Raw genomic sequence first — 27,629 nt, 5'->3', positions numbered from 1 at the left:
TGTATTCGTACAGTTTATTTGCACATCATTTACTGCAGTTAGTGTTTATATACACAAGGCTTAATGAGGTCCATGCACAACATATAATTCACGACTAAACATAGACGCTACATTCCTTGTCCGCACCTATTAGGTGTTTAAATAAATCATAGATGACTAACATACGAGAACATATCCGATCTACTGGAGTCATACAGGCATATTCTCCCTCTTATGCACAATTCTCATGTGCCTGCCGAGAGACTCCATCCATTTAAAAGATTTACCACAATAATTACACACAAAGTGTTTCCCCTCAGTGTGGATCGTCTGGTGTCTGTTCAGAGCGCTCGTCGTGATAAAAGTCTTCCTGCATATTTCACATCTGTACGGCCTCTCGCCTGTGTGTGTCCTGATGTGAGCTGCAAGGTGGGAGCAATTACTGAAACGTTTTTCACAGACAGAGCAGCTGTAGGGCTTCTCTTTGCTCTCCTCGCCGTTGCCGCTGATGTTGTTGTTGTTGTTGTTGTTGTTGTGATAGGAGTGGAAGGGCAAGGTGGGGTCCTGCAGACTGCTCTTCAGGCTGGAAGGAGATGAGATGAAGTCTTTTATGTCTGACTCGAGATCCTCCAGCTGCTCTGCGTTGTGACCCATCCAGAAATCCCTGTGGCTCCTCTGTTGTTCCTTCTTCACCTGTGAGGGCTCTTGATGGTCCATGCTGCTGCTACTGTCCTCCTCACAGTGCTGGGACTCAGGAGCCTCCACTGCAGCTACTGACTGATGATGGTGATGCTGAGGAGGAGGAGGAGGAGGAGGATGGTGGTGGTGGTGATGGGAGTGCTGCTGCAGCTGAGCTCCAAGACATCTATCTGCCCGGGGGTCTATGGGGTGAAAAAAAAAGACAAATAATAACATCACAATCATGCAATCTGATTAAAAACTAATGTAAAGCTGCTTGATGTTTGGCTGCAGTCAGATTTCATTCAAACCCACCTGACTTGAGAAGCTTCAGCTGCATCCTGAGACGACTGATTTCTAAATCTTTGGAGCGAGAAATCTCCTCTTTGTACTCGTCTATCGTCTTTTCAACAGCTCCAAAAATCTCCTCCGCCGCTGCCGCCAGTCTGTCGTTGAGAAAAGCTTTCAAAGACTGCATTTTGGACATTTCTGGAGAAGATTAGTAGCTTTTTAGTTGCGCTTGGAGGCGTATTCTTACGAGTCCGTGAACGTCACGCTTCGCTTGTAAACACGGACATGAGATTGTGGACACGGCAGGGTGAGCAATATGAGGCACTACCGCCCCCTGCCGGACTGGGGTCTACAGGTCTACAGCTGGTCTACAGGTCTACTCCTGCAGGCCTCACTACAGGCTTCACTGTGTGTAGTTGAAGGAACATCTTATAATATAGTTCAGTGCAATACATTAACACGACAAAGGTTTATTAAAGGTTTATTGTCCCGATGCTTCTCTGTTATTTAGTACTGTTGCTCTTTTAAAAGGGAAATGACAATTTATTTTATGATACTTGACATCAAATGTGTATTTAATGCTAAGAGGTAGACCAAGCTTCTACATTTCAAAAGTAAATGACTGCTATAGTCAATTAATTTAGTTGATTGACTGAAAATTAATCTGCAACTATTTTTGATAATTGATTAATCATTCTTTAAGAAAAAATTCTCTGATTCCAGCTTCTCAACTGTGAATATTTTCTGTTTCCTTTAGTCTTCTATGATAATATAAATGTCTTTGGGTTGTGGACTGTTGGACAAGACAGAAGAAGACATTTTGACATTTTATAGACCAAAAGACTAATCGAGAAAACAATTGACAGATGAATCGATACTGAAAATAATGGTTAGTTACAGCCCTACTGAGGTATTTTCATTTTCTGCCACTTGAAACTTCTACTTCACTGCATTTCAGAGGGAGATGTTGTACTTTTTACTCTACTACATTTATGTAGCAGCTTTATTTACTGGTCACTTTTGAGATCAAAAGATATACATGAAATAACATATCAGAAGCTTACAAACTACACTGCTCCCAACCTTTATGTCTCACAAAAAGTCAGCGTATAGTTGGGGCTCCTCGTCATGTTTCAGATGTCTGCAAGTTGTTCGCAGTTCCACCAAAATCCCCCCTCTAAAACTTGAGATGGGTTCATATCATGGTTTCATTTAAATAAGTGGTCGAGGCTCCAAAGAGGTAAACTCTCCAATATTCCACAAAAAATCGAACATAAGGAAAAGTCAAGTTCAATGCAGAACTTAGTTTTTTCCCTTTCCTAGTAGAATAATTATGTCACAACCATCAAATTGAAGGGGGCCTGACCTCTAGGTTGGGAACCACTGGACTAAACTACCTAAATATCTATAAAGTAGTTAAAACTAGCTTCATATTGACCTGCTACACTAGTACAACACTGCATATGGATTGATTCATTTGATTCAATCACAGCTGGGGCTGATTTTCTGCAGGATTATAAATGCAGGACTTTTACCTGTAATGGAGTATTTTTTCAATGTGCTATTGCAACTGTTACTTAAATAAAGAATCAGAGTACTTCTTCTACACCTGCATGACGTGTATTGATATCTTGATTGTTCCTGTATAATTGTTTTGATAGTAATGAAAATGACTGTTTTAAAACAGGCCTATCATCTAGAATTGCATTATATTCTACAGACGTTCCTGTTATTTTGGCCAACTTCTCTGCATACTTTCAGCTTTGTGGTCAGTGGAAGAGGTTCAGGCCTGTGGTTGTTACAACACAATGAGAATATAAAACAGACAAAGAAATAGAGAAGGGCAAATATTTGATTGAAACCATGACGACAGACGTGCAGATTGTGAAGAAAAAAGTGGAATTTTGACCTGAGTTGAACTTGGCTGCAATTGGTTGATGGTTCAGGAACTTTAGTGTGAATGCTGATCTGGAAAAGATATCATGAAATAATCTGCCGAGTCACCAACTTCAACAGTTTATTGTCTGTTATTCTGTCTTAATAAGGAGTCTCCCTATTTCTGTCTTTTTAATTGTGTATTTCTCCAGCTGCAAAGAAGGATGAACCAAACATAACAAAGACTCATATTAGCATCTTAGCTAGTCTCATAGCTAATTGAAAGTACTGAAGAACCTGTTTATGAACAAAATTTGACACACTGCCTCATCTCTTACTCTCACTTTAGTGGTATGGCATCTGAGCAGAAATATGTCTTTTGCCTCTTGTGCAGCTTCCTTACATTGCAAATGTTCTGGGTATATTAGAGAGTGAGAAGTATAAATAAAAAGTGTGTTAGAAATAACCGGAAAGCACCCTTCACGTTGCCAGGAATGGAAATGTAGACCCGGTGAGAGTGTGTGTTTTCTGTTCAATAATGGCTGAGTGTGTAACTGGCAACACTACAATCTTCCCTGATACATGGCTGTTTGACTGCTGCAGGTCTGTTTCAGTTCAGCAACGGGATAAAAATAGCAGTCAAATGTCTCTCTGCATGGTATTGTCTTAACAGCAGTTCACTACTGTAATGAGACACTCTCTCTCTGCCCACTTGAGAATACCACAGTCTGTACACATAGCAGTCTGAAGAGCAGCTCATGAAACCAATCAGTATATATGCAAGTGTGTATTTTCATAAAATATAAGGAATACCACAATATAGAGTTACTTGGGGCAGAGTTTTATCAGGGTAAATTCAAAATAAGACAGGACACAGAAAAACCATCTCTTAACTGTTTATTATAATGTTTCCTTAAAGCCTTCACACCCTCGTACCCATCGGCCATGACACAATATGGTTAACATGTAATGGACGCTACCCTCTTGGCAAAAGAGCCAATCAAGGTGCGGATCATGCACGTCTACAGGGAGGTAAAAAGCCACAGAACATCATAATCACACAAAAGAGACAGATATTAAAAAGACAATTACATCTGATTGACAAGAGCCGTGACACTGTTTACATAAAAGTTGGTAAACTCTTCAAGTAAAGGCGTGGACTGCCCGTCCACCTCAAGGTGTAATTATCAGTCTTTACAGCTTGAGCACCTGGTGTGGAAGTTAGTATGCACACAGACTATCTCAGTGGGCTTTTCAGTGCAGTACAGTGCATGTGTCAACCTGTCCCTTTATTTCATGACGAAATATACCAAAATAATAAAGGAAAAGGAGGGAACGACACCACACAAATACTTTGAATATAAAGGGGGGAAGAGGACTAAGTGCTGAGTGTAAGGGATTGATGGATCGTCCGAATGGAGTCTGTCTCGGATCTGGACATGGCCTTGTCGCAGTTTGTCCGGGTATTTATGCCTTGGCGTTGATGATCTCAACGAACTCTGGCTTCAGGGAGGCTCCACCAACAAGGAAACCATCAACATCAGCCTGGGAGCCGAGCTCCTTGCAGGTGGCACCAGTCACAGATCCTGAGAAAAAGAACATGTTTTCATCATCATCATCATCATTAAAAGCATGCCGAATTAGCTATTAGCAGTTCCTGTTTGCAATGTGCCCATAAATGTACAGATAACTATCACTGGAATACTTTAAATGTGACGATTCCCAGTCAAGTTCTGAAGCTACAAGCAGCATATTTTTCTAGGATTTCTAAGCTGATTTATGGATGTTTATTCATGACGGACATCAGAGATGATAATATCCTCGGGAAATGTAAGTCACACTGAATCTAAAAATATGTTTATAATGTCCGTGTGTTTATATTTTATTGAGTTATGACCCTGAGAAGGAACATAAATTTTGATTGGCACTGACTGATGAGAAGAGATGGATGTGAGAAATCCAAAAATTCCATCTCATCACACTGACTGACCTCCATAGATGATCCTCACAGAGCTGGCAACAGCCTCAGACACGTGGGTCTTCAGCCACTCCCTCAGCTTGTGGTGCACTTCCTGAGCCTGAAATATCACACAGGAAACAGGCACATTATGACGAGTTACGGTGTGAGATTGTAGTGAAATATTCAGTGGTTTCTGATATTTACCTGTGCTGGGGAGGCAGTCTTGCCGGTGCCAATAGCCCACACTGGCTCATAAGCAAGCACGACCTTGCTCCAGTCCTTTACATTGTCTGCGAAAGAGACGTGTGATAAGAATTTGAATTTCGCAAGTTTCTTGATTGCACAAATGTTCTCTTGAAATGTGATTTACAACAATAAGGCATCTCTCCGTGCCTACAATACGTAATTCTTTGGGGGGGGGGGTTCAAGTCAAGAGTCGTGTACCTGCGATGACCTTGGTCTGAGCAAAGACGACCTTCTCTGTGATACCGCCCTCTCTCTCATCCAGCTTCTCACCGATGCAGGCGATCACACCGAGGCCATTCTCCAGAGCGTGGGCTGTCTTCTGGCCGATGAGCTAATGAAAAAAAAAACACACACAAGCATCTAAATCACAAAGTGTAGTCAGGAAGCATGATGTATTTTCCTTCCACCCAACTTCAGCGTCCTTCCAGACAATGATAAAGATGTCGCAATCTGAAAGAAGAAGACAAAATAATCTAGAATTACCTCATCGCTCTCGTGGAAGACATGGCGCCTCTCAGAGTGTCCCAGGATAACCCAGTGAACACCGCAGTCCTTGATCATCGCAGGGCTTGAAGATAATATTCATATAAATCAGAATCTGCTCCATTTGTGAAAACTGTTTTAAAAGTTTATATTTCTGATGGAAGATTTAATGACCATGTCGCTCCTTTTCTGCATCTACATGAAGAAGAAGAACCCTCGTTTTCCTCTGATGGAAACATGACGTACCTGATCTCCCCAGTGAAGGCACCCTTGGCAACTTTGTAGCAGTTCTGAGCAGCCACACCGAACTTGTGGTCCAGCTTGGACCTGGCGAAGTCCAGGTAGATTGCTGGGGCACCGCACACCACCTCTGTGAGCACAGAAAAAAGAAAAGAAAACACTTAGTGTAGTTCTTATTATAACAAACACACTTTAGTATTAGTCGTAGAACATTTTTGATCAATTTCCTTCATGTGACTAAAGTTTCGGATTTAATTTCAAGGTGGATGTGAAACATGGATGTGAACAAGAGGTTTTCACTATTCGTTTAAAAAAAAAAAAAAAAAAAAGACTAATCAGTAATGCAGCTTTTCCGACACAGCAAAGATCACGTTTAAGCAAAATTACATATGTATTTTGCCTCGTTTCACACTTTATTATTTTTTGCCTGATTTCTATGAATGTCACAATGTCACAGGTCATGTTCAGCTGCAGAGCATCATCCCATGGAGGAGTGGACACTTCAGCAGGACACCAGAACATGGGCCTGAACACGGGTCTGTCAGTTAAAGACACTAGCCTGAACTGCTGCCAAGTACAAGACTACATGTGCATGTTTTCCCACAGCACTGCAACACCATGGGGATTAAAAGAGACTAATTTAGTCTAGGCTTTTCAATCATGACGTTTAAGTGCACAATCCGTAATCCAAAAAACCATCACTCTCAAATTGATTGACAAACAAATGGGCAACAGTGTGGAGAAATTAAATCCAAATTATGAATGTGGAGAGTTCATCACTACAGTAAAAAAAAAAACAAACAAAAAAAAAAAAACACAAGCAGTAGAGTTGCACATCCAGCCAAATGCATCAATATACTTTACTACTACTGTACTATTTCACTTTTAATGGTTCAAATCTTTGCAACTGATATGTATTGCAGTCTGAAGCTTGTGTTTCTAAATGTGCAAACACTGCAATTTGAATAAAGTCAACTTCAGTACAGTCTGCACAGTTCAAGCAGTGTACAGTAAAGTTAAGACACTGACATTCACATTGTAACTGTATCTTGGGGTTACGAGAGTCTATATTAAACAGCTCCTGTTATTATTGGTTAGGTAAAGGTCATTACTCCCCGGCTGCAGTCAGACCCTCTTGGCGTAAAAGGTCTGAGTTCAGCCTCTAAAAGGTCGCCTACACGGCTGCATTCTGCAGAGGTCGAAGAAAAGTCATGAGCTGCAGTTGTAAGGGTCAAGAGTTTTGATATCTGACATGTTAGGAGGAGAAAGAAAAAAAGTCTGGGGATGAAACAGCTGAACTTTGACTTTAGAGTTGCACAGAGAGGCCGATGGGAAAAGCCTGCTGGAGTTTCTGAACACTGAAAGAGGGTGGATTCACTAATGGAGCAAGGTCCAAGGATGGCAGTTTGCGCCACAGCACAGTTCGAAGCAGATCAGGCCTGTGATTGGTAAGCACAACATCGCAGTTACATAACACCAAGTTGCAGGAAGAGCACAATAACTGGCCCGGTGACAGCGGAAACAGGCTTAGACACATTCAACGTCTCTTTGCTAGTGTTCACGAGTGTCGTGTGATGAAAAGAAAAAGTGAGTCAAGGCTTTTTAAACAGCAGCAGCCTCTGTGTGTGTGTGTGTGTGTGTGTGTGTGTGTGTGGTGTTTTTCCAGTCTGCAGGAAGCAGACTGCAACAGGGTGAATGTCTACTGCTGCCTTCAAGGCACGTCGAAAAAAATCGGAGAAGAGAGTAGCACGAACGAGGAACAAGTGTTTCTCGTTGTTCGTCATCGTGAAGATCCCTAAACTAAAAATAACTCGCCCAAAAAGGGGGCACAAAAGGGTTACTGTACTCCTCATTAGTTTGCAGATGAAACATGAGCGACATCATCATCATCATCATCGACTAACTTCACTTGAATGCACCCTGCGCTTCCACAGCGGATGGTTGGACTACGTGCCGCTGCAAACGCACACCCACCACCAGCAACGACATGACCGAAAACCCCATCAAAACCGTCCATCATCCGCATTCATGCATCTCTCTCTCTGTCTGCTTTAGACTTAAGTGTTTGCTCGGCTGAAATCAGAGCTCAATTGAAGAGTTTCTTTATAAGGGCATGAAATAAGGGAGATGGAAGTTTTTTGATGCTGACGGTGTCATTGATTAATTGAATGACTGAGCCATTTTGACTCTGCATTGATCTGGTTGTTGCATAAAAATAGAAAAATGCTGGAAATTACTAGGAAATTGTTATCACAGGAGAGCCTGAGTTTAAATGCATGAATGGAAATGTCATTTGTTAATCATAAATTGGAAAAATGTGCTTCATACTGGGAAGACTGGGTTAACTATGTAACGCCCCATGGGCCTGATTTATTTGCACAAATCAATGATTCTGTTGTAAAGATCTATCCCTAATTGTACAGGGATTTTTTCTGTGTGTGTGTGTATTCTCCCGAAAAGAACTATTTTGAGATGAGACAAACATGAATATATGATTAGTATCTGAAATACATCTTACGGAAATGTTTGTTTAATGCTGTAAGTCAATGAATTACCAAGAAATAGAAAGTGATAGTCGAACAAGTGGCATTCATAGTCACAAAAGTAATCTTGGCCATCAGATAACAGGTGTTAAATGTTCAGATAAGGTTAGAGGAGGTTGAACAGATGTTAGACTGAACATACCGACATTGGGGTCAACCTTGGCTGTGTTCATGGTGTGGATGAGCTCCCCAAGGCTCTTCTTGTCGCCGTTCATCTTCCAGTTTCCACCGACGAAGAATTTCCTGGTCATGTTTGCGGATTTTTCGGGGGGGAGTTCTGTTGAGAGTTAAAAAACGGTTCCGAAGAGCCTACCAAGGTTCACCTTCTCTGGGGTAAGAAAGCGGACGAGAGAGAGCAGCTCAGAGTATTTATGAAGATGGAAAAATTTAACCCCTCCTCTCACTCGGCTCCATTGGTTTATGGCGGCACGCCCGCAAACGCATCTCCCCATTTGAGGAAGGGGAAGAGCGAAATGTCATGCTGCCTTCAGGTGCTGTCTGTAAAACCTGATTACACATGTGTTTAAAGGGTTGGTTCCCAATTTTTCTAAATCTGTCTTAAAACAGGAGTCAAGTGCACATATGAACACTGAAAGAGGTTTTCCTCGCTGTAATCATTCCTCCTGTTCATACTCGCTGTTAAAAGATCCCCTTCAAATGTGCTTTCAATGTAAGTGATGGGGAACAAAATCAGTGTGTCCACACAGTCATTTTATGCAAAAATGTATATAAAGTTTATCTGAAGCTTGTATGAGACTTCAGCAGTCTGAGTTAGTCATATTAAGTGGATATCTGCCACATTTACAGTCTTTTTAGCATCAAATTCCCTCTTTGTATTCCCCTGTTGAGCTGCAGTGGGAGTAAAATAACAAAAAGAGGGACTTTGGCACTAAAAAGACTGTATTGTTGAAAGATATCTACTTGATATGACTAATTTGGACGACTGAAGCTTCATATTAATTTCTGATAAACTTAAATATATTTTTGCACGGAAGGAGGCTTGTGGATTTTGGCCCTCATTATGATCTCTTCATTATGAAATGAAGGGATCTCTAAATGGCCAGTATAAACTGGAGGAATGATTATGGCAAGAAAAACGTATTTCAATGTTTATTTGGGCACCCGACTGTTGTTTTAAGACAGACTTGGAAAATTGTTAATGAGAGACCCTCAAGCAATAACAAAGCCCACTCATACATTTCAGTAAACAATGATATAAATTGCAGAAAACATATAATGAAATAATAAGATTTACAGTATGTAGGACCTGGGCTCTTGTTTGTTTCTGCACATGGGGTCACAGTTTTTACTTTGATTTTATCTCCATGGAAACACATTCTAAACTATATCAAGGATTAAAGGACTTATGTCCCACCAGGATTTGGAAAAGGTTGTCCATGCATTTATCTTCAGTAGACTCGACTTCTGTAACAGTGTCTTTACAGGTCTCCTTAAAGAGTCGATGAGACAGCTGCAGCTGATTCAGAACGCTGCTGCTCGAGTCCTCATGAAGACCAAGAAGGTGGATCATATCACTCCAGGTCTCAGATCTTTACACTGGCTTCCTGTCTGTCAAAGAACTGATTTTAAAATACTGCTGTTGGTTTATAAAGCATTGAATGGTTTAGGGCCAAAATACAGTTCTGATCTTCTGCTGCGTTACACTTTTTAATTGTATTTAAATGTCTTTTTGTGTTTTCTTGTGTTGCTTTTACATTCTGTTTTGATGCGTTTTTTGTTTTATGTAAAGCACTTTGAATTGCTTTGTTGTTGAAATGTGCTTTACAGATAAACTTGCCTTGCATTCTGATAACAATTATGAACGTGCAAAACTGGATTTCAGAGTATCCGATCTGGTTATACTGAGGAGCATTTTCTCCCCTGGAAAGATGAATTAAGAATGAAACCCTCAAAAATAACAAAGAAGTTAAAGAAAGTTTGAAAGATGAACATGATATCATATGCAGTGACTAGTTTTACATTACAAATAATAATAAAGTGAATCAATGGCAAACAAAGGCCGAGTGTTGCTCACCACAGTTTTTTTTAAAACTCAATTTGTACATTTTTTGTTTATTAATAAAATCAGAATCCAACACAAATCGTAACACCAGTATAAAGAAATCAAAGAAATCAAAGACATCTTGGTATGATGTATGTTGAAATAGTGTGCTTGACTGAAACAGGAAGGACCACTTTGTTTCGGAGTCAATGAGAGCCGGAGAGCATTCTTCCTGTTGAAGTATGATATGTGCTTGAAGAGTTAATACTGTGGGAGTGTTCAGGATTTTTTTTTCTGGTCTAAAAAAATGGCTGCTTCAGTCTGTGCCTGTTGAAATCACACACTGATAAGACCTGAAATCTGCTGCTGTAAAAGCCCTCAACTTGGATTTAAATTACTCCAAAAGTACAAAAGGTATCACAACACAGAATACAACTATCAATATTGAAAGTTTGCTGAACTTTTAAAAGTTTTAACTCTAAGCACATGAGTTTCTAAGTTACAAAGAGTTTCCAACTTTCCATCTGAGGTGGATCATTCCTCCTATAAATTGTAATATTTTAAAAAATGTATACAAAATCACTGGAATATGCTAAAAATGAAATAACTAAAAATAATAAAGAGAACAGAGAACAAATATGAGCTGTCATGTGTCTGAAGTGGCATCTTGCCAAAACAATACTCTAAAAAAAGGGGAAAAAAGTGGGTCAGCTGTCTCTGATTGGCTGAGTTAACAAAGTCCCCACCCCTTTGTCTTTTCACTGAAAACAGCATAAACAACACAGAGTGCCTGTGCCATAAGAATGTTTCATCAGTTGTGTTTAAAGGTGTTGAATTTGGTGCATACTCTCAACAAAGTATATACATCTAATTCCACCTCCTCAGCTGCAGGATTGATTTGCTCTTTAGATATTTGTCCAACAGGTTTCTGTAAACACAAGCCCCCTATGCTAAATATGTTTGAGTATTAAATGTGTGCCTCTATAACTTCATGCGCAGACTAAAAATAACAAATTAAACACATAGTTTCTTAATAAACATATCTCTAGTTGTTTGATATGGATATGAACTAATTGACATAGTGTAACTTGATAATCACAGACATATTAACTGTTATTATTTTAATTTGTATTGATGGGAATTAATTGATGGAAACTATCTATTTAAAATCACAAGCATATTATCAATCTTATTTTATACAAAATATAATCTTTAATATCTGTTCAGACACATTTTTGACTTTTCAACTTACAATAATTTCTTAAATTGCAACGTCAACAACAGAAACTGCGACATTAACATGTTTATCAGAGTATCACTAATTAAAATCGATTAAATCTGCAGTACCAGTGGTCTGTGGCTGAGAGGCAAACAGCTATGACGATCCGCCGTTTGATTGGCTAAATCATCCAAATACCCGCCCCCTTCCTGCTTCCGGGTCCATTGTGAAACTCTGATTGGACGATAGTCACTCGGGTTTTGCATACCCGAAATGCACTGCGGTAAAATTGTGATTCTTACACATATAATGTTTATTTTGAGGAGTTTCAATAGATGTTTGTTATAAATATATACTTGAATGGTTTGCTGTTGTTGTTACTGCTGCTACTGTGATTGTTTTGTGAACGACAAAACAAAATGGCACCATTACAATAACGTCTGGATCTAACATACTAGTCGTTACATCGAGCTGCTCGTCGGCAGGATAATTTGCTCTTTAGATATTTGTCTAGCAGGCTTCTCTTAAAGAGAAGCCCACTATATTTGTGAAAAATAAAGTTAGCATTCATGAAACCACATATCATTCTATTTTTCCGGTGAAGAGTAACAAGAGATTTGTTAGATATCAGAGCGGAAATGCAACAGCCATAAGTTGACTCATGTGATGAGTATATCTTACACAGTATATCGACTTTTAGCCATACTAGTGTCTTGTTGGATTATTATTAATAATGCATAAAGTAGCATTTAACTGAAGCTGGTATTTGTGGAGCTCATTTGGACTATTTACTGTTGGGTAGTTTAATCTAAAACATTGTATTATAAAATGTATATTATATGTTGAAATGGATTATGGGATTTTTCATTTATTGGTTTTAAGGTATTTTTACTACTTGTACTTTGTTAAAGTGGAGTGTAGATTTGATTGCCTTGTATATTGTCATACACATCACTTATCCATGTGCTTGGTGCTGTCTTTCAGACTGTTTATTTTATCTTTTAACTGTTTTATCCTGGCTTTGATTGTCTTTGTTTTATTTATTTTTTCCTCTTGTTGTATGTGTTGGCATATGGTGACAATTGTAGTTTCCCCTTTAGGGATCAATAAAGTATCAATCAGTCAATATAATATCAATCAATATTGCGACAGTGTTGTAGTGGTGACGGTCACAAAATATTTACACAATGAGATTTTTTGATCATCAGTAATGAGGATATAATGACTAAGTGGGCAAATAATAGAAGAGTTACAATAGTCTGGTAAATTCAGAAAATTACATCACTTAACTGTAATGTAGCTTCTGAAACCAGGGAAAGACAACACTTATGCCATACCACAATATTAGAATATCCAAAATCTAAGATGATATCTGGTCTCATATAACGATACTGATATAATATTGATATATTGCTCAGCTCTGATATGTTTTAATAGGCTACTGTCTGGAGGGGATCCAGTATATGTTATTCCTGCATGATGCCACATGGGGGCAAACTTACTCCATTGGGTCACATCTGATTAGTATAGTATAGTTAATAACACACTTTACTCCTCTTCTCTATATCATTCTGGGTGTGCTCCTGCCTGTCAGTCACTGGAGTCCAACGTCTACTGCGACAAACTGTGAAAAAATGACCAGTGTGGTTAAGAGGGTATATGATATGCAAACGGGGAGGGGTTGGGGGAGGAGAATCGCCCAGATTTAGGTTTGTGGGAGGTTGAACGGTGAGGGGCCTTTAAATAGCGGCTTGTGTCTATGTATGTGTGTGTGTTTATGTTTGTGTGTGCGCGGATGTCTGCCGTGAATCGGTAGAGTTCAGTGAACCGTCGCGAAGAGACGTTTCCGCCCACAAGAAAGATGGCGGCTCCCTTGATGGAGAAGCTATCGGAGTCCTTAGGTTCCCCGGAGCCAGCGGTTCGACTCATTTTATCTATTTTAATCGGTGAGTTTCGCCTCACGAATCAAGCTGTGGCTTATTGCGGTAGCTAGGTTAAATGACGTGTAGCCCGGTGGCAGGTTTGAGTGCTCTCATCGCTGTGTGTAACTGTTACAACTGCTAACATAAACGCCAGCTCAGCCAGGCAGGTACTAACTGACACAGCTACAGGCGGCAAGCCGGTTGTATTTATCTCCTACTGTGTAAAATATGTGTGAAATTTTACGGGTATACAAATCACAGGCGTACCATTACCAACATACCTATTTCTAGAAAGCTTTTTTAATAAATGGCACACACCCATAAATGTTCAAGTAGACTTGTTTTTTCTGCTTATCATCACCACCAACGGCTAACTTCTGGTAGTTAACTGACATGGACGTTATGCTAGAGCTAGTTTTATTTATTTATTTTGGGAGGGTGAGTAGGGAGGGTGTTGTGCCAAATATTGTCAACCGTCGGAATCTTCTCCCTTCCTTTCTTTCATTCATTTCCTCACCGCTGCACTAACATTAGCTTACAAACAAGATAATGAAGTAAGACGGGCAGTTAACTACCAAAAAATATGCCCCCTTTATACATTTCTGGCAGCTTGATGAATTGGTTTGTGCTGCTATAGAATTAGCATGACAGTATGAGGCGTTTAGTTGGGTGAAAATAATAGACCCGACGTGAGGAGGGAGGGAGGGGGGGTCACAGAGAACAAGCACAGGCTTTCTACTGTTGGATGTTTGAGCTTCACTGTGCACAATGATGTATGTGCAGAGTTTGACACTAGAAGGCTGTTTTTACTTTCATTTGTTGATAGTGGAAAGTATCTCTGTGCTCACTGAAAATCAGATTTTTAAGGGATCAGCCTATGAGCCTGATTTGTGTCATCAAAGCTTGTTTGGAAGCCAGTTCCGGTCAAATATTCAACTTATACAAGTCTGATGTGGAAACTTGAAGCCTCCAGTGCACAAACACTGAGAACAGAAACTTCTGAAATTAAACAGATTGGCATATATATAGATTCTGGATTTTTTTTGATAAAGGAAAAAGAGTAGTTGTCATTTGAAGGATTTTAACAAGATAATTTGTTTGGTTTTTTTTGTGGTTAAATCCATATTAGACACAAATTATTCAAAGTAGAGTATTTTATAAACATCTGAAAACATGTCCGGAGGGGCTCTAACTTCTCAGAGATGTACACAAATTGGCTTTACCTTTGTATCTGCTTTTTTAAATAGAAAGTTGTAACTCGTAAATCTAGGCCTTCACATAACACAGGATGGGAATGCCAGGGGCGTGTGTGTGTGTGTGTGTGTGCGTGTGTCTGCATGCATGGGGTGGGGGAGGGCGTCCTCCATGCTGTCCTCTCTGAACTTTGGTCTGACACATGGACACGTCTGTTTTTCTCTCTTTGCCGCCTCGTACCAACAATACAATTGACTGAACACGGCCATTCAGATCAGACTTTCGTTGGCTTTAGTGCCTGAACACCCTTCAGTCAGCCTGTTGCATGCTCCTTGCCCTAGTATTACTTCATGTGTCTTGCATAATGATGTAGTTAGTTGTTTACTAGTAACTGCCTTGCACTACAACTTTAGAGCCTAAAATAACAGTGGGTTTCGTCAGCGTTTCCCCTGCTACACAAGGATTGATTTGATTTAGGTTTTAGTCAGCCAACTGCTTTGCAAAATCAACTACATAGTAATGGGCTGTGTGGGAATACATCTAAATATCCAGAATCTGTCAAAAAAACAAAAACAATCCAGTTTCTCCTTTTTTGGTGTTTGTGGTTTCAACTTCACAAGAACGCCTTTTAAAGGACAAGGCCAATATTATTCTTTATTTTTCTTTATGTCAACAAATACCATGAAAAAAACAAATGTTAATCTGTCACTCCATACTTTGTTCCCTTATCTGTCTGCTCATTTATTTCTCCTGGACACTTTAAAAATGAGTAGTAGTAGTAGTTAGTAAATAGTGAATTTTCATCTGCGGATTAATATGTATTTGGGATTTGGTGTACGGCACCAGGAAGGTGTACTGTATGTGGGATTACCTCAAAATAAGCTGAAGGAACATATCACCCAGTGCAACGCTGTGGCTCACTGATGTGTTTATAATAGTTTTCAGATGACAATGGAGGTCTATGTCAAAGAGGAATAAACTGTAACAGGCTTTGGTTACACAGGCAGTCCTCGTAAGCAGGATCAATTCATTGTTGGGATTTGATGACAGTGAAAAATAAATCCAGCCCTTTTCTATTAAAATAAACCGATACAAGCAAATGAAACACCGACTGTTTCTTTTAATGAGGATCAAATGAAGAACCTTTTATATCAAGCTGCATCTACAGTTAATAAGATACATGTTTATGCAGCAGTGCATGTACCTTGATATCCACTAATTATGGATCTTTGCTAGTCCTAGTAGGGACAAAAGAAAGAATGGATTTTTTATATCCTCTTTTTTATCTCCAGAATCACATCATAATTCTGACAAATGAATTTATAATATAACATTTTGATGTAGATGTAGACATTTAAGATATGTACTTGTAATACAAATATCAATATCAGTCCAAATGTTGACATCACAAGAACCACTTCAGGTAAACTTGTTGAGTTTCATGATCAGCAGTGAGTGTTTGTCCTTCTTGTAGTCCTACTTCAGGCAGTTATCTTTCTCCTTGAGATGCCAGACTTGCAACAACTCACCCAACGCACCAGTAATATTAATGTGTGTGTGTGTGTGTGTGTGTGTGTGTCTGTGTGTGTGTGTGTGTGAGACACATGTTTTTACCACAAGGTCAGTGTTGCTAATGCCAGACGGTGTCAACAGTGGCTCACTTAGCTGATATGAAGGCACGCATTGTAGCTCCATTAACATTTTCTCCTCTGTCTCTCCTGCAGGGTATCCTTGTGCTCTGCTATACCGGCGGTTCTTGTTCCACCAGCCTGCTGCAGTTATCCACTTGTTCCACACGTTCTCCGGACTGGCTCTAGCAGCATTTAACTTTGGTGAGGATGAAGAGGGAGGTTACAGGAACGTGTGGGTGGAATGACAGCTTAGACATCATTCAGTTGCAAAAACAAATAACAGCATGATTGATGTATAATTGCTGTAATTGCTGTGTTGTATAATTACTTAACCGCAGTGTTAAAATATCTTTGGCTCAGTAGCTCAGAGGTGGGACAAAGTCACTGTATTGCAAGTCACATGCCAGTCTCAAGTCTTGAATGTGAAGTCCCAAATCAAGTCCAAGTCCTAAACTTCAAGTCATTAAGCAGATTAACAGTATTGTAAATGTTATTCCTGTGACAAAATTCTGATATTTTTTTTGTGCCTGAGACATTGTTTTACACGTTGCTGTTTTTGTTAACCACAGCAGAATCTTTACATCCGTGGTGACAAACCACTTTTCCCAGCTGCTCATGCTGCCACATGATTGGCTGCGGTCAGATAGACTGAAACTACATACGTTGTCAGAAAAATGAAGAGTTGATTTGCTGCACACTTATAAGTAACATTTTAAACCTTTGCAGTTGAGGGAGAACATCAAGACAAATAAAAAAGCTGATGTCCAAGTGAAGTCTTAAGTCATTGGTGTGAAAGTCAAAGTCGAGTTGCACAAGTTTTTTTTTTTCCTTTTTTACACTTCGTCAAGTCTAAAGTCATCAGGTTTATGACTCATCTGACTTCCAGTCCAAGTCATATGACTGAAGTCCACACCTCTGTTAATTAGAGGTTATAACTACTACATATGTGAATAAATGTTTACTGATATCAGTTCCAACATGAACACATGGCTACAGCTGAGTACAGCTGTGTAAATATTACTTAAAACACTACTAGTGATCCAAACTGATCATTCATGGCTTTGGATCGACAAGTGAAAGATATGTGATACATTAGCAAACTATTGAAAACATCAGCTTTGAATTACGTCTTGAATAAGAAACTGTAACCACTTAAGACAGCATTGATAGGTCTGATGTCAAAATGATGAAGATGAAGAAAAACTCAATAATATTGAAAATTGGCCTCAACATTTCGGTAAATTGAGCAGAGATTAACTGCTTGTCATGGCTCTCAAATTGATTTCTTTTTCCACTCTCCGTCAGTTTCTCATCTTCGTATGGTGAGAAAGATAGTAGAGACACTGAGAAATGGACTTGGCTTAAGAGATGAGTGTGTGTGTGTGTGTGTGTGTGTGTGTGTGTGTGTGTGTGTGTGTGTGTGTGTGTGTGTGTTGGGGTGGGGGGCGGGGTGTTGAAGCAGGAGATGGTAACATTTCCTCGGGGTGTTGTTGCTGTAAAGATGCAGTGAAGTGGGAGACTGACTGGTTCTCTCAGAGGAGGTTTTCACCTCGCGGCTGGATGTGTATTTGTGTGTTATTTGCATATGGAGCTGGCATTGTACACATAGTGTTTAAAGGTTTCAGTAAAATCAGTTATTTAAAAAAAAAAAAACTTTCCTCAGGCTGTATTCAGTTGAATTTAGCATTTATGGACACACATGAGACTGCACATTTATGTTTTTGTTATTCATTTCTAAAAAGTGTGTTTCATTTTAGCCCAAGCAACCTTTTCTCCCTGTGTTTTGTTATATTTACTTCTCAAGAACCAAGTCCAGAAGAAACATTGGACCAAAACAGAAAGCATTTAGTGTGGAACTTAATGGCTCAGAGATGTCTACTTGAAGACCTCATTAGGCTTTTTATGGGGATGAGTCATCAACAATTGTTGATTTCTGAGCTGATGAGGAAGTAAACGTTGTACTCTTGTACTCTGCTAGCAGGTTTGACTACTCGAGATTTACATCTGAATGTTACATCTACTATGTATGTAACCCAGACTGTTATTCTTTGTGGTTTAATATGCAACACATTGAGTGCAAGAGTAGAACAGGGCTGCAACTAATGATTGTTGTCATTATTCATTACACACTTCTCTCGATTATTATGCTAGTCATTAAGATATGGAGCCCGCGGTGACGTATTCAGATTGCTTGTTCCAAACCAAAAGGTATTTAATTAACTATAATAAAAGAAATATTCACATTTGAGAAGCTGAAACCATTGAATTTTGGGGATTTTTACTTAAAAATTACTCCAACTTGTTTTAGCAATTTTCAGAATTGTTGCACATTACTTTTCTGTCAGTCGACTAATAATTTCAATGTATCCTGAATTTCTAAAGCCATGGTAAGAAGTGCACCTCTTTGTAGGATGAAAGGATGAATGTTTTGAGTTTTCTCACGGATGATAATGGCATGAACACAAGCTGCTAACATAACTGATCTCTCCCTCTCTTGTCTTTATTCTGTCGTGGCTGCACTTGGATTTTACAGCAGGTCTGTTGCTTTAATCTCTCTCTTTGTGGAACACTTTTCCTCTCCAACCTTCATTTAAAGCTCATTTCAGATCGGATGCATATCACATCTTTGCCTTGTTGTCCTTTTTCCTTTCCATCTCTGCCAATATTGAACTATGGAGGAAAAATGCTGTTGTCATGTCCAGCCCTACAGGTCACACTCGACTGCACTCATCATCCTCCCCACCCCCCCCCCCCTGTCTGTCTCTTTCCCAGGCTGTCAGATCTATCACTCCGCAGTATGCATCCTTGTCCAATTCCTGATGCTGAGGCTCATGGGAAGGACGGTTACAACTGTCCTGAGCAGCTTTACATTTCAAATGGTGAGGTGTCCTGGTTTTACTTTGTCTTCTATCTTCCCTTTTTTTTCCCACATGTCTTGTTTCGATGCAACCAGACTTTATAGCAGTAACTCCATTTTTATCCAGACTGTCAGACTTTTACCGCAGTGGCTCTGGTCCTGCTCACCAGTCTTTTATCTGATTTCTGCATCTGCATTCTCTGATTTCCTTAAATTGCCTTGTTAATGCCTGCACTGTTTGTCCCATGTATTTACAGGGCCACTTACAACCAAGGCCAATAATCTTATGATGTAGTCACATGCTTCCTGTAGGAATGTTGGGGCCTTTATTGTTTGCATGCTCTTGCTTTTAATGCTTAGAAGTATAGTAATAAAACTAAGTTTTGAAACAGCAATGTGTTTCCTTTTTTTCTTTTTAACACACACTTCCTTGCGATTTTTTTTGTGGTTTCCTGTTTGCGTTCTTTCTCTTATATGTTTCTGTCTCCTACAACTGTGCTTAACCTGCCTATAAATACTTGATAATGCAGATATTTGCTTACAACTGTATTTGTTTTGTAATTTCTCTCTCTCTCTCTTTCATCATCCTTTCTGTTTTCCGGTAGGTTTACCTGCTGGCAGGGTATTACTACACAGCGACAGAGGAGTATGACATCAAGTGGACTATGCCTCATTGTGTACTCACTCTCAAACTTATTGGTAAGTTGACTATAGTTCAACTCGCATTGCTCTGCTTGACAAAGCCAATTGTTTCAGAAAATGTAGATGTTTTGTCAATCTGTTTGATTTGATATCTCTTGCTGTTGTTATCACAGTCTCACTTTTGTACTCCAGTGATTAACACACTGATAATCTGCTGACAGGGCCTCTGCATGCTTTAAGATAATCATGACATCATTAGTCACTAGTCTAACATAGTTTCTGACAACAGTTGCATTTTCTGATTTCAGGTTTGTCATTTGATTACTTTGACGGCGGGAAAGAACCAGTGAGTTGGCTGATATCTCTTGCTTTTGTCTGCTTGATCACTGGTCAATGTATCGACGTTGTCTGTCTTTGAACATTCTTTGTGTTTCACTAATTGTTTATCATTGTTGGATTCTGTAATTATCATTTCTCACTTCTTTTTTTTCATTCTATCATGTGTGAAAGACACAATAATAGTTTTCACCCGCAGCGAGTGAATGATTACTATGTACAAATACACAACAAGAAGTTGGTACAGTCACTTACATGATATTCACTTTGGTAAAGGCTGAAGTCAGTTTGTATGTAGTAAGAGTGTAGAGTGTAAATGTTACAGTCTCACACAACAATGACTCAAACAGAGACCATACCAGAAAACTGATCTTTTAACACAAAGCTGCAACCCACGATTATTTTCACTATCCATTCATCAGCCAATTATTTTTTCAATTTCCAAATTACTTGTTTGGTCTGTAAAATATCAGAAAATAGTGAAAAATGCTCATTACAATTTTCTAAAAGTTCAAAAGTTGACATATTTCAAATCATTTTGTCTGTACAACAGTTAAAACTCAGTTTACTGTCGTAGAAAACAAAAAAAGCAGCAAATATTCACATTTGAGAAGCTGGAAGTATAAAAAAAAAGATCAAGATAAATGTTTTTGTTGATTGACTTATCGTTTCAGCTCTACGCACATGTATTCAGGCAGGTGTACAGGAGAGTAAGTCAGTATCTGTGTTACCATGCCAACATAGCTATTCATAAAAGCCCGCTCCAGCCATTGTTACTTCTTGTTTAACGGTTCACGTTCTTTCTCAAACAGAGAATATTTAATAATAGTCAGGTGTAATCCATTACCATGGCAACCAAATTGCCATTCTAGCACACTGGCGATGTGTCGGAACGGTAGTGATGTTATCGTCCACTTACCACAGCGTTAGCTATATAGACTAGGTTACGTGTCAGCAACAGAGATATGTGAAGTCTATAGGTGAAATGAGACGATGGCTTCTGTATTGATGGACCATCTGGCCTAAGCAATGACATCTTGCTTTATTTTACAGTAAATGTCTGTGAATTTTCCTCCTCAGTGGTCAGGCCTGATTCTGTGAGGGCACAAAAACATGCAAAACACAAAAACACCTTCACAGTTTAATACTTTGCTACCACAGTTGAAATTTGAATAATAAATGCCACGTGTAACACTGTAGGTCTGTAGGCACACGGACTGTATGGACATCTCCATGCACACCTGCCACCTGCTATTTTGGTTCATGTATGTGCAGCAACACAACGTGCAAAAGGGCTAAGTGAAGGTAAATATAGATCAGTGGGTGTGGTGATTAATAGACACTCTCTCAGCCAGTCACATCACTGCTCTCATAGCTCTGAAACAGCTGAATGTGACAACGACAGCTCAACAAACAGAAGCTTTTCTTCAGGAAATGCCTGGACAGTTCAGAGTGCCATGACATTTGACGAACAGTGTGGCTAATCAACATTGTCAGGACATGACTCAGAGAATCATCTTAAAAATGCCAAAATACACTGGAGAGGGGCTTGACGTTTACCGCAACTGTTGACAGCGGTTGAGAGCTGAGTTTTGTTACTTTGACTCAAAGAGAAACCATAACATATTAGACACTGCCACAAATTACTTTAAACAATGCTTTATTACAAAGCAGATAATATTAACTTACAACCCAACTGAGTGAAACTTATCTAACCAAAACAAAACGTAAAAACAGGAACACCAGCAACCTTCAGCCCAAATCAGAAGTAAAATAACTGAAACATAACAAAGGGGCTTTGTGTTGGCGAGGCACCGGTCTGACCCTCCACGCTGCCTTCTCTCATTTTTAGGCCTCAGTCAGCTCAGCAATTTCCTATTTGTATTTCATCTATCTTTTCTATCAGAGGCTATGGGAAGGAGAAACAGAAGGGAAAACATAACAAAACGAAAGGCGAGGAAAAGTCAGCAGAGGCTTAGTAATTGTTAACCATGGATTATGTAATAATGTATCACAACATCAGTATCTATTGTGATAACAGTCCTTTAAGTTGAGAAACTGTAACCAGATACAGTACAGTAAAAGACTGGATACCCACCTCACTTCATCACATTGATACAAAAGTTATTCAATCCATTACTACTATGAAGCAGTCCGGCTCATTCATTTATAACATTACAGACAATGACATAACACAACCAAAGTTATTAAAGACATAGTTACGTTAGTATAAACAGTATATGTTGTCATGTAACCTCTGTTAAGGTGTATTTCTTTGACTTTGCTCACCTGTGTTTGGTTTCTTTCTGACACATCTCTGACAGCTGTTAGTTGCCCTTTTCTGTTGCGTTATGTCATTTTTATTCTAATGTGTTTTGTGCTGTGCTTGTCATTCTGTTTTCTCTTGTTATCTGTGTAAAAACCTGTAAATCTGCTCTCACCTGGTTGATCTCATTACAGAGTATCCAGAGTGTTTGAAATGAATGCCAAGGGGTCACTCCTCAGTTCATAGAAATAACTCTGTTTACAGCCTGCAGTTAAATGCCAGTTAATGCCAGTATATTATGCAGCCGTATTGAGTTTGTGGTCAATCTAGATTGTGGTCAAATTTTAAAAGATCCATCTGTAACTAGATAATAACACAAGCTCATTAATATGCTTTTAAAATGCCTTCTATATCCGTTTCTGTTTCTGTTCTCTTCCTCATCTCTTCTTTCTATCGCTATCCTAAATCTTAGTCCCAGCTGAGCTCAGAGCAGAAGGCTGGAGCTCTGTCGTCTGTGCCCTCTCTGCTCGAGGTGTGCGGCTTTTCCTACTTCTATGGAGGCTTCCTGGTGGGGCCCCAGTTTACGATGCGCAGCTACCAGAGGCTGGTGGCAGGGGAGCTCACCGACTGCCCTGGAAAGCCTCCTAACAGGTAAAAGAGCCTGGTGATGAACAGAAAAAGTAGAGCTCAAAGACTAACTTAGTATTTCTAGCATAAAAATAAGACATTATTTCCTTCTCGTGTTTTTATTTTTCTCATTTCATTCTCTCCCAGTGTTATACCAGCTATGAAGAGGTTTGGTCTGGGTTTTGTCTGCCTCGTGATATATACAGTATTTAGTCCTTATTACCCAGACAACTACTACTTAACAGACGAGTATGAGGTGAGAATGGCAATATAATTGAAAATCACTGTGTACACATATGAGACAAGTCAAAGTCTGTTTCATTGTCTAAAACGTATATTCATGTCTTTTCCGCAGGCTCAACCGTTCTGGTATCGCTGTGTCTTTATTCTGCTCTGGGCTAAAGTAATTTTGTATAAATATGTCAGCTGTTGGGTTATAGCGGTAAGTGGTGTCTTCATCTACGAATATTTGCATGAAATGTGGTTCACAAGTCTAATAATAAGAGGGTGTCCTGATGGCAGGCAGCTAACGACCTGCTCATTTGGTTCTTTAAATATAATTTCTTATATTAAACTGCATATACACACTGTCTGTGGGAGTAATTAACATTGAAACACCACCTTCATACCTTCTCATACACTGATTCATCACATGATTTGATTTTTTTTTTTTTTTTAATGGCACACCCTGATAAGCATAAATGAATGCAGTCCCAGTTTATCTGGTTGTCGTGCTTTATGGTGTGATGTAAAATGAGCTAATGACACTTGTGTTTCGTTTTTTACAGGAGGGTGTATGTGTACTATCTGGGCTTGGCTATAATGGTGTAATAGATGGTACGCACCAGTGGGACGCCTGTGCCAATATGAAAGTGTGGATGTTTGAAACCACGCCACTCTTTGGAGGAACCATCGCTTCTTTCAACATCAACACAAACGCCTGGGTTGCCAGGTCAGTGTCCAGCAGGAAATCTCTGAAGTTCTCCAGCTCGTAGTCAAAGTGGTGTTGTAAAAGTTAATTATTCACTTTAGTGATAATTGTGAAGTAGAAGAGAAAGACAATTCAATCCAATACGTAATATGTGGCATTGCTTGAGGAGGAGTAGCCTAATATCTCTTTCCAAAGCTTCTCTCCACTGTGTTTTTTAACATCAAGAGACAGCGGGAGGGAGGTGTTCAAGATTTGTCAAAAAGTTCTCCAGCAGAAGCTTCATGAATTAAATTTTGATACCATTTTTACTAAGCTTTGTTCTTCTGGAAGCATGGCTCCATAGCAGCTTTTGTGAGGAATTTCAAGTGTTCATTCATACAAAATACAGTACAGTAAAGCAGAAACCAGTGCTGTATGTATCAGAGAGGTTCGACTAGCTGGTGAGAGGAAGAAACTCCTCAAGAGCTCAGTAGGCTTCAAACAAAGTAGTTAAACAAAGTGTTGTCTATACAGGTCAAAAGTGTTTCTAGCTGTTTCACATTCAAAGATGGGTCGAAAAAGTCCACTGTCATATCGTACAATCGTACAAGTGGGGTTAACACATACACATTTGGACAGTAGATTACACACATCTGGGAAACCAGATGGGGGGAAGAGGGTGAACTACCCAGATTGTCATTTTCAAGAAGTTGCTAAAATTGTCAGACACAGCCACCCAATTCTGACACCGTAAAGCTGTGGGGAGAAGGGGATTGCAAAAACGCTCCTCAATGATTTGACAAGCTCTTTGTTTGAAGCATATGGATGTCTTAAAGGCCACAAGCAAGGCTTTTTTTAATCGGTTATACCATATGTTCTTTTTTGTCTGCTCTCTAAAGCTTATGCACCATTGCAGCTTGTCAAAAATGAGCGATATGAAAAAAATAACACTGGTTTGGGAATTCAACATGTGATATGTGTGCACCTGCACTTGTCTAAGATATTATAAAACTAGTCTGGGCCACCATTGAACTGATGAATACCTCGTAAAGTTGTTTAAATGTTTAATATTAACCCGAGTTGCTATGCAACATCAACTTCCAGGTGAGTGAGAGCTTGCCATGCAGACAGTGATAGCTGATGTATTAAGTATTTCTGTCTTTATCCAGATTTGTTATGAAACTCTGTTTGATTTGTTTTCTTTTAATTTTGTTTTTTAGGCATGTGTTCAAGCGCTTGAAGTTCCTGGGCAATAAAACCCTGTCCCATGTGACCACGCTGTTGTTTTTGACAATATGGCATGGCCTTCACTCCGGATACTTCTTGTGCTTCTCTATGGAGTTCTTCATTATCACTGTAGAGAGACAGGTACGCTACAGATGGAGGGCAGAGCGTAGAGATGGGGAGCCTAAAAATGATTTTATGCCGGCAGCTCAAACCACATGGGTGTTTATTTCAGTCAGTGGTAAATTTGTTGTTTACTTCTTGAATGCTTATTTTGTTGATAAAAAAAAGAGTTATCTTTTGTTTTGTCAGCCTCATATAAACCCGATGTGGAATTCAATCAGGCAAAACACCACTGATTAAATGCACCTCAAGGCTGAGTGTATTTATAATTAGATATTGACGGCAGTCACAATTTGGCATCAGTTTGTTTAATATTATAACCATTGTGGAATGTGTGTGTGTGTGTGTGTGACAGGCCCTGACACTAGTGAGGGACAGTCCCTTGCTGTCAAAAGTGGCCAACAGCGCACTCTACCCGCTCATCTATGTAGTCCAGCAGTTTATTCACTGGCTCTTCATGGGCTACCCCCTGGTGCCGTTCTGCCTCTTCACCTACGACAAATGGCTCAAGGTAAGTCACAACTCCAGAAACCACAGTGGTTAAAGGATAAACATGGTTTCTCTCATTAATCTTTATGTATTATCAAGTGCTGGGTATCATAGTACAGGTGCGAAGAGGACGCGAGTACAGACACTCAGGCAGACCAGGTTGAATTGAGACTAAAAACAACATTAAAGGGCTGCGTTGTTGAGGAAGGTGTTGTCTCAGGTACCAGTGAGACGCTGACATATAATCTAGGGGCCAACATATTTGCAACATGAGATTTTTCTTTGAGTTAATTTTGTTTAACTATTTAAAACAAGTGCCATAGTCGCGGACCTTGCATGAGCATGAGAGAGCCCTGCAGTCATTTGTGAAACGTGATATTGCCACCATTAGAGATCTGCATGTTATCAATGGTTGCCAGTCACTTTTGTGAAGTAAGTCCCAGGAAGACCGATCCACCTGGTAAACAGCAGAAATATGGCGTTCACATTTCAAATTGGATTGGTGGACATAGCATTTTGCCAGATAACGTCACATTTCATTCCAGCAAAAGTTGAGCCAGGTTCAACTTCTTTTTTTGTCCGACCCTTTGGGGGTTTTTTTTCCAGAGCTGTCTGCATTGGCACCACCACTGGGTCGATGGACTTGTTTAAATTAATTGGGAGAGACTGCATTTTTTCACATAAATTAGCCCTAAAGCAGCCTTAAACCTCCTTAAACATGGAAAAAAAGATAACAGACAGGTTTGCAGAAACAGAACTTGGTGGAACTGCGTCAGGTGAACTACTCTGAGGGACGGATATGTAGAGAAGAGCAGAGTCAGGTGATTGACAAAGGAAGGAGATGGTGGACAGGTGAGGAATGCTCCAAGAAAATGCAGAACCTTGGGAAAGACACGTGTAAATGACGATTGTAATTTTAATATGATTGTTGTTTCACTTTTGTTTTCCAGGTCTACTCGTCCGTCTATTTCTGCGGTCACCTATTCTTCCTCGTAGCCTTTTTAATCATGCCATACCTCCGTAAGGCGCTGGTGCCTCCAAGAGAACGGAGTCCGAAAAAGCAGGATTAGAACTTGGTACTAAGACTTGGCGTGGTAAGCAAGTGCAGATGACATGTTTTATCCATTTTTTTTTTACTTTGCTACCCTGGTTACCCTAGGCTAGTGCTAATAATGCTGTTTATTAAGACAAATGTTGTCTCTCTGTTTCCTTCCAGGTCTGTCTAAGGCTAAATATCCACTGAAGGGAACTCTGACTTTCAAGGAGCAGAACGGAAAATATTTTAAGGCCTTTAGTAATATATATGTCCATGTAAAAATAAATCTCTATATATTTTTGTGTTTTAAATGGTAAGGGTGTTTTTATAAACATTTGGAGAAATGTTTACAGGAAATGACCATCGTGCCACATGGGGTAATTGTGAGCCAATCAGGGGCGATTTCCTGTTTGTTAGTTTTCTTTTTTTTCTTTTTTTTTTTTTTTTTTAAAGACGTGAGACTTGTAGAACTTGAGAGACTTACATGCTGTCGACACAGAATTGCACTCATCAGTCACGGGTTCAGAGTCATTGGCTCCAATATTGTTTTTTTTTTTTTTTTTTTAGTTTTGTTTATTTTCTCTGTCTCACATCTAGCACCCGCAATTTAGCAGCAGCAACAACCTTCACAGGAGGGTTAAGCACAGCGTCAGCGTATGTGGCGCTTTCTAATGTAATAATACGACACGCATACCGCTTTCTGCAGAACAGAGACTGCTGCTCCGACTGATAATAATAATAATCATCATCAGGGGGGTTGTTTCTTGAAAATGGCTGCCAGTGGTTATACAAGCACTGTAAATCACACACTGTACACTAACACCCAACTCAAAATGGCCTTGTATTAATGAATGTT

The 27,629-nt window shown here is 39.5% G+C and overlaps 3 protein-coding genes and 1 non-coding gene across 6 annotated transcripts; 2 read left to right on the top strand and 2 right to left on the bottom strand.

Annotated features, from left to right (window-relative positions):
* LOC137191223 (adult enhancer factor 1-like) lies at positions 1-1,245 on the bottom strand. The gene is made up of 2 exons (XM_067601144.1): positions 973-1,245; positions 1-860 (listed from the first exon to the last, which is right to left on the bottom strand). The coding sequence occupies exons 1-2, from the start codon at positions 1,142-1,144 to the stop codon at positions 190-192; spliced, it is 843 nt and encodes a 280-aa protein (XP_067457245.1). The 5' UTR covers positions 1,145-1,245; the 3' UTR covers positions 1-189.
* Positions 1,246-3,703: 2,458 nt separating this feature from the next.
* Positions 3,704-8,647, bottom strand: tpi1b (triosephosphate isomerase 1b). Its single transcript, XM_067601143.1, has 7 exons — positions 8,438-8,647; positions 5,759-5,882; positions 5,513-5,597; positions 5,228-5,360; positions 4,988-5,073; positions 4,814-4,901; positions 3,704-4,409 (listed from the first exon to the last, which is right to left on the bottom strand). The coding sequence occupies exons 1-7, from the start codon at positions 8,544-8,546 to the stop codon at positions 4,291-4,293; spliced, it is 744 nt and encodes a 247-aa protein (XP_067457244.1). The 5' UTR covers positions 8,547-8,647; the 3' UTR covers positions 3,704-4,290.
* Positions 7,177-27,219, top strand: lpcat3 (lysophosphatidylcholine acyltransferase 3). Of its 3 annotated transcripts, none has more exons than XM_067601142.1 (13): positions 7,177-7,200; positions 16,357-16,464; positions 19,036-19,142; positions 19,726-19,819; positions 20,071-20,108; positions 22,837-23,015; positions 23,139-23,247; positions 23,347-23,433; positions 23,780-23,943; positions 25,122-25,269; positions 25,604-25,759; positions 26,688-26,831; positions 26,954-27,219. In XM_067601142.1, the coding sequence occupies exons 3-12, from the start codon at positions 19,083-19,085 to the stop codon at positions 26,805-26,807; spliced, it is 1,155 nt and encodes a 384-aa protein (XP_067457243.1). In that variant the 5' UTR covers positions 7,177-7,200; positions 16,357-16,464; positions 19,036-19,082; the 3' UTR covers positions 26,808-26,831; positions 26,954-27,219. The 3 variants fall into 3 exon arrangements, with proteins under 3 accessions (XP_067457243.1, XP_067457242.1, XP_067457241.1); XM_067601140.1 differs by lacking the exon at positions 7,177-7,200 and adding an exon at positions 13,273-13,462; XM_067601141.1 differs by lacking the exons at positions 7,177-7,200; positions 26,954-27,219 and adding an exon at positions 13,268-13,462 and having other exon boundaries at positions 26,344-26,783.
* On the top strand, positions 12,001-12,056 carry LOC137192032 (U7 small nuclear RNA). Its single transcript, XR_010930493.1, has one exon. It is a non-coding gene; the product is annotated as a U7 small nuclear RNA (small nuclear RNA).
* Positions 27,220-27,629: the final 410 nt, after the last annotated feature.

The sequence above is a fragment of the Thunnus thynnus genome, chromosome 10 (genome assembly GCF_963924715.1).
Source record: "Thunnus thynnus chromosome 10, fThuThy2.1, whole genome shotgun sequence".
NCBI classification, from domain to species: Eukaryota; Metazoa; Chordata; class Actinopteri; order Scombriformes; family Scombridae; genus Thunnus; species Thunnus thynnus.
This window is presented reverse-complemented; position numbering and strand designations above follow the sequence as displayed.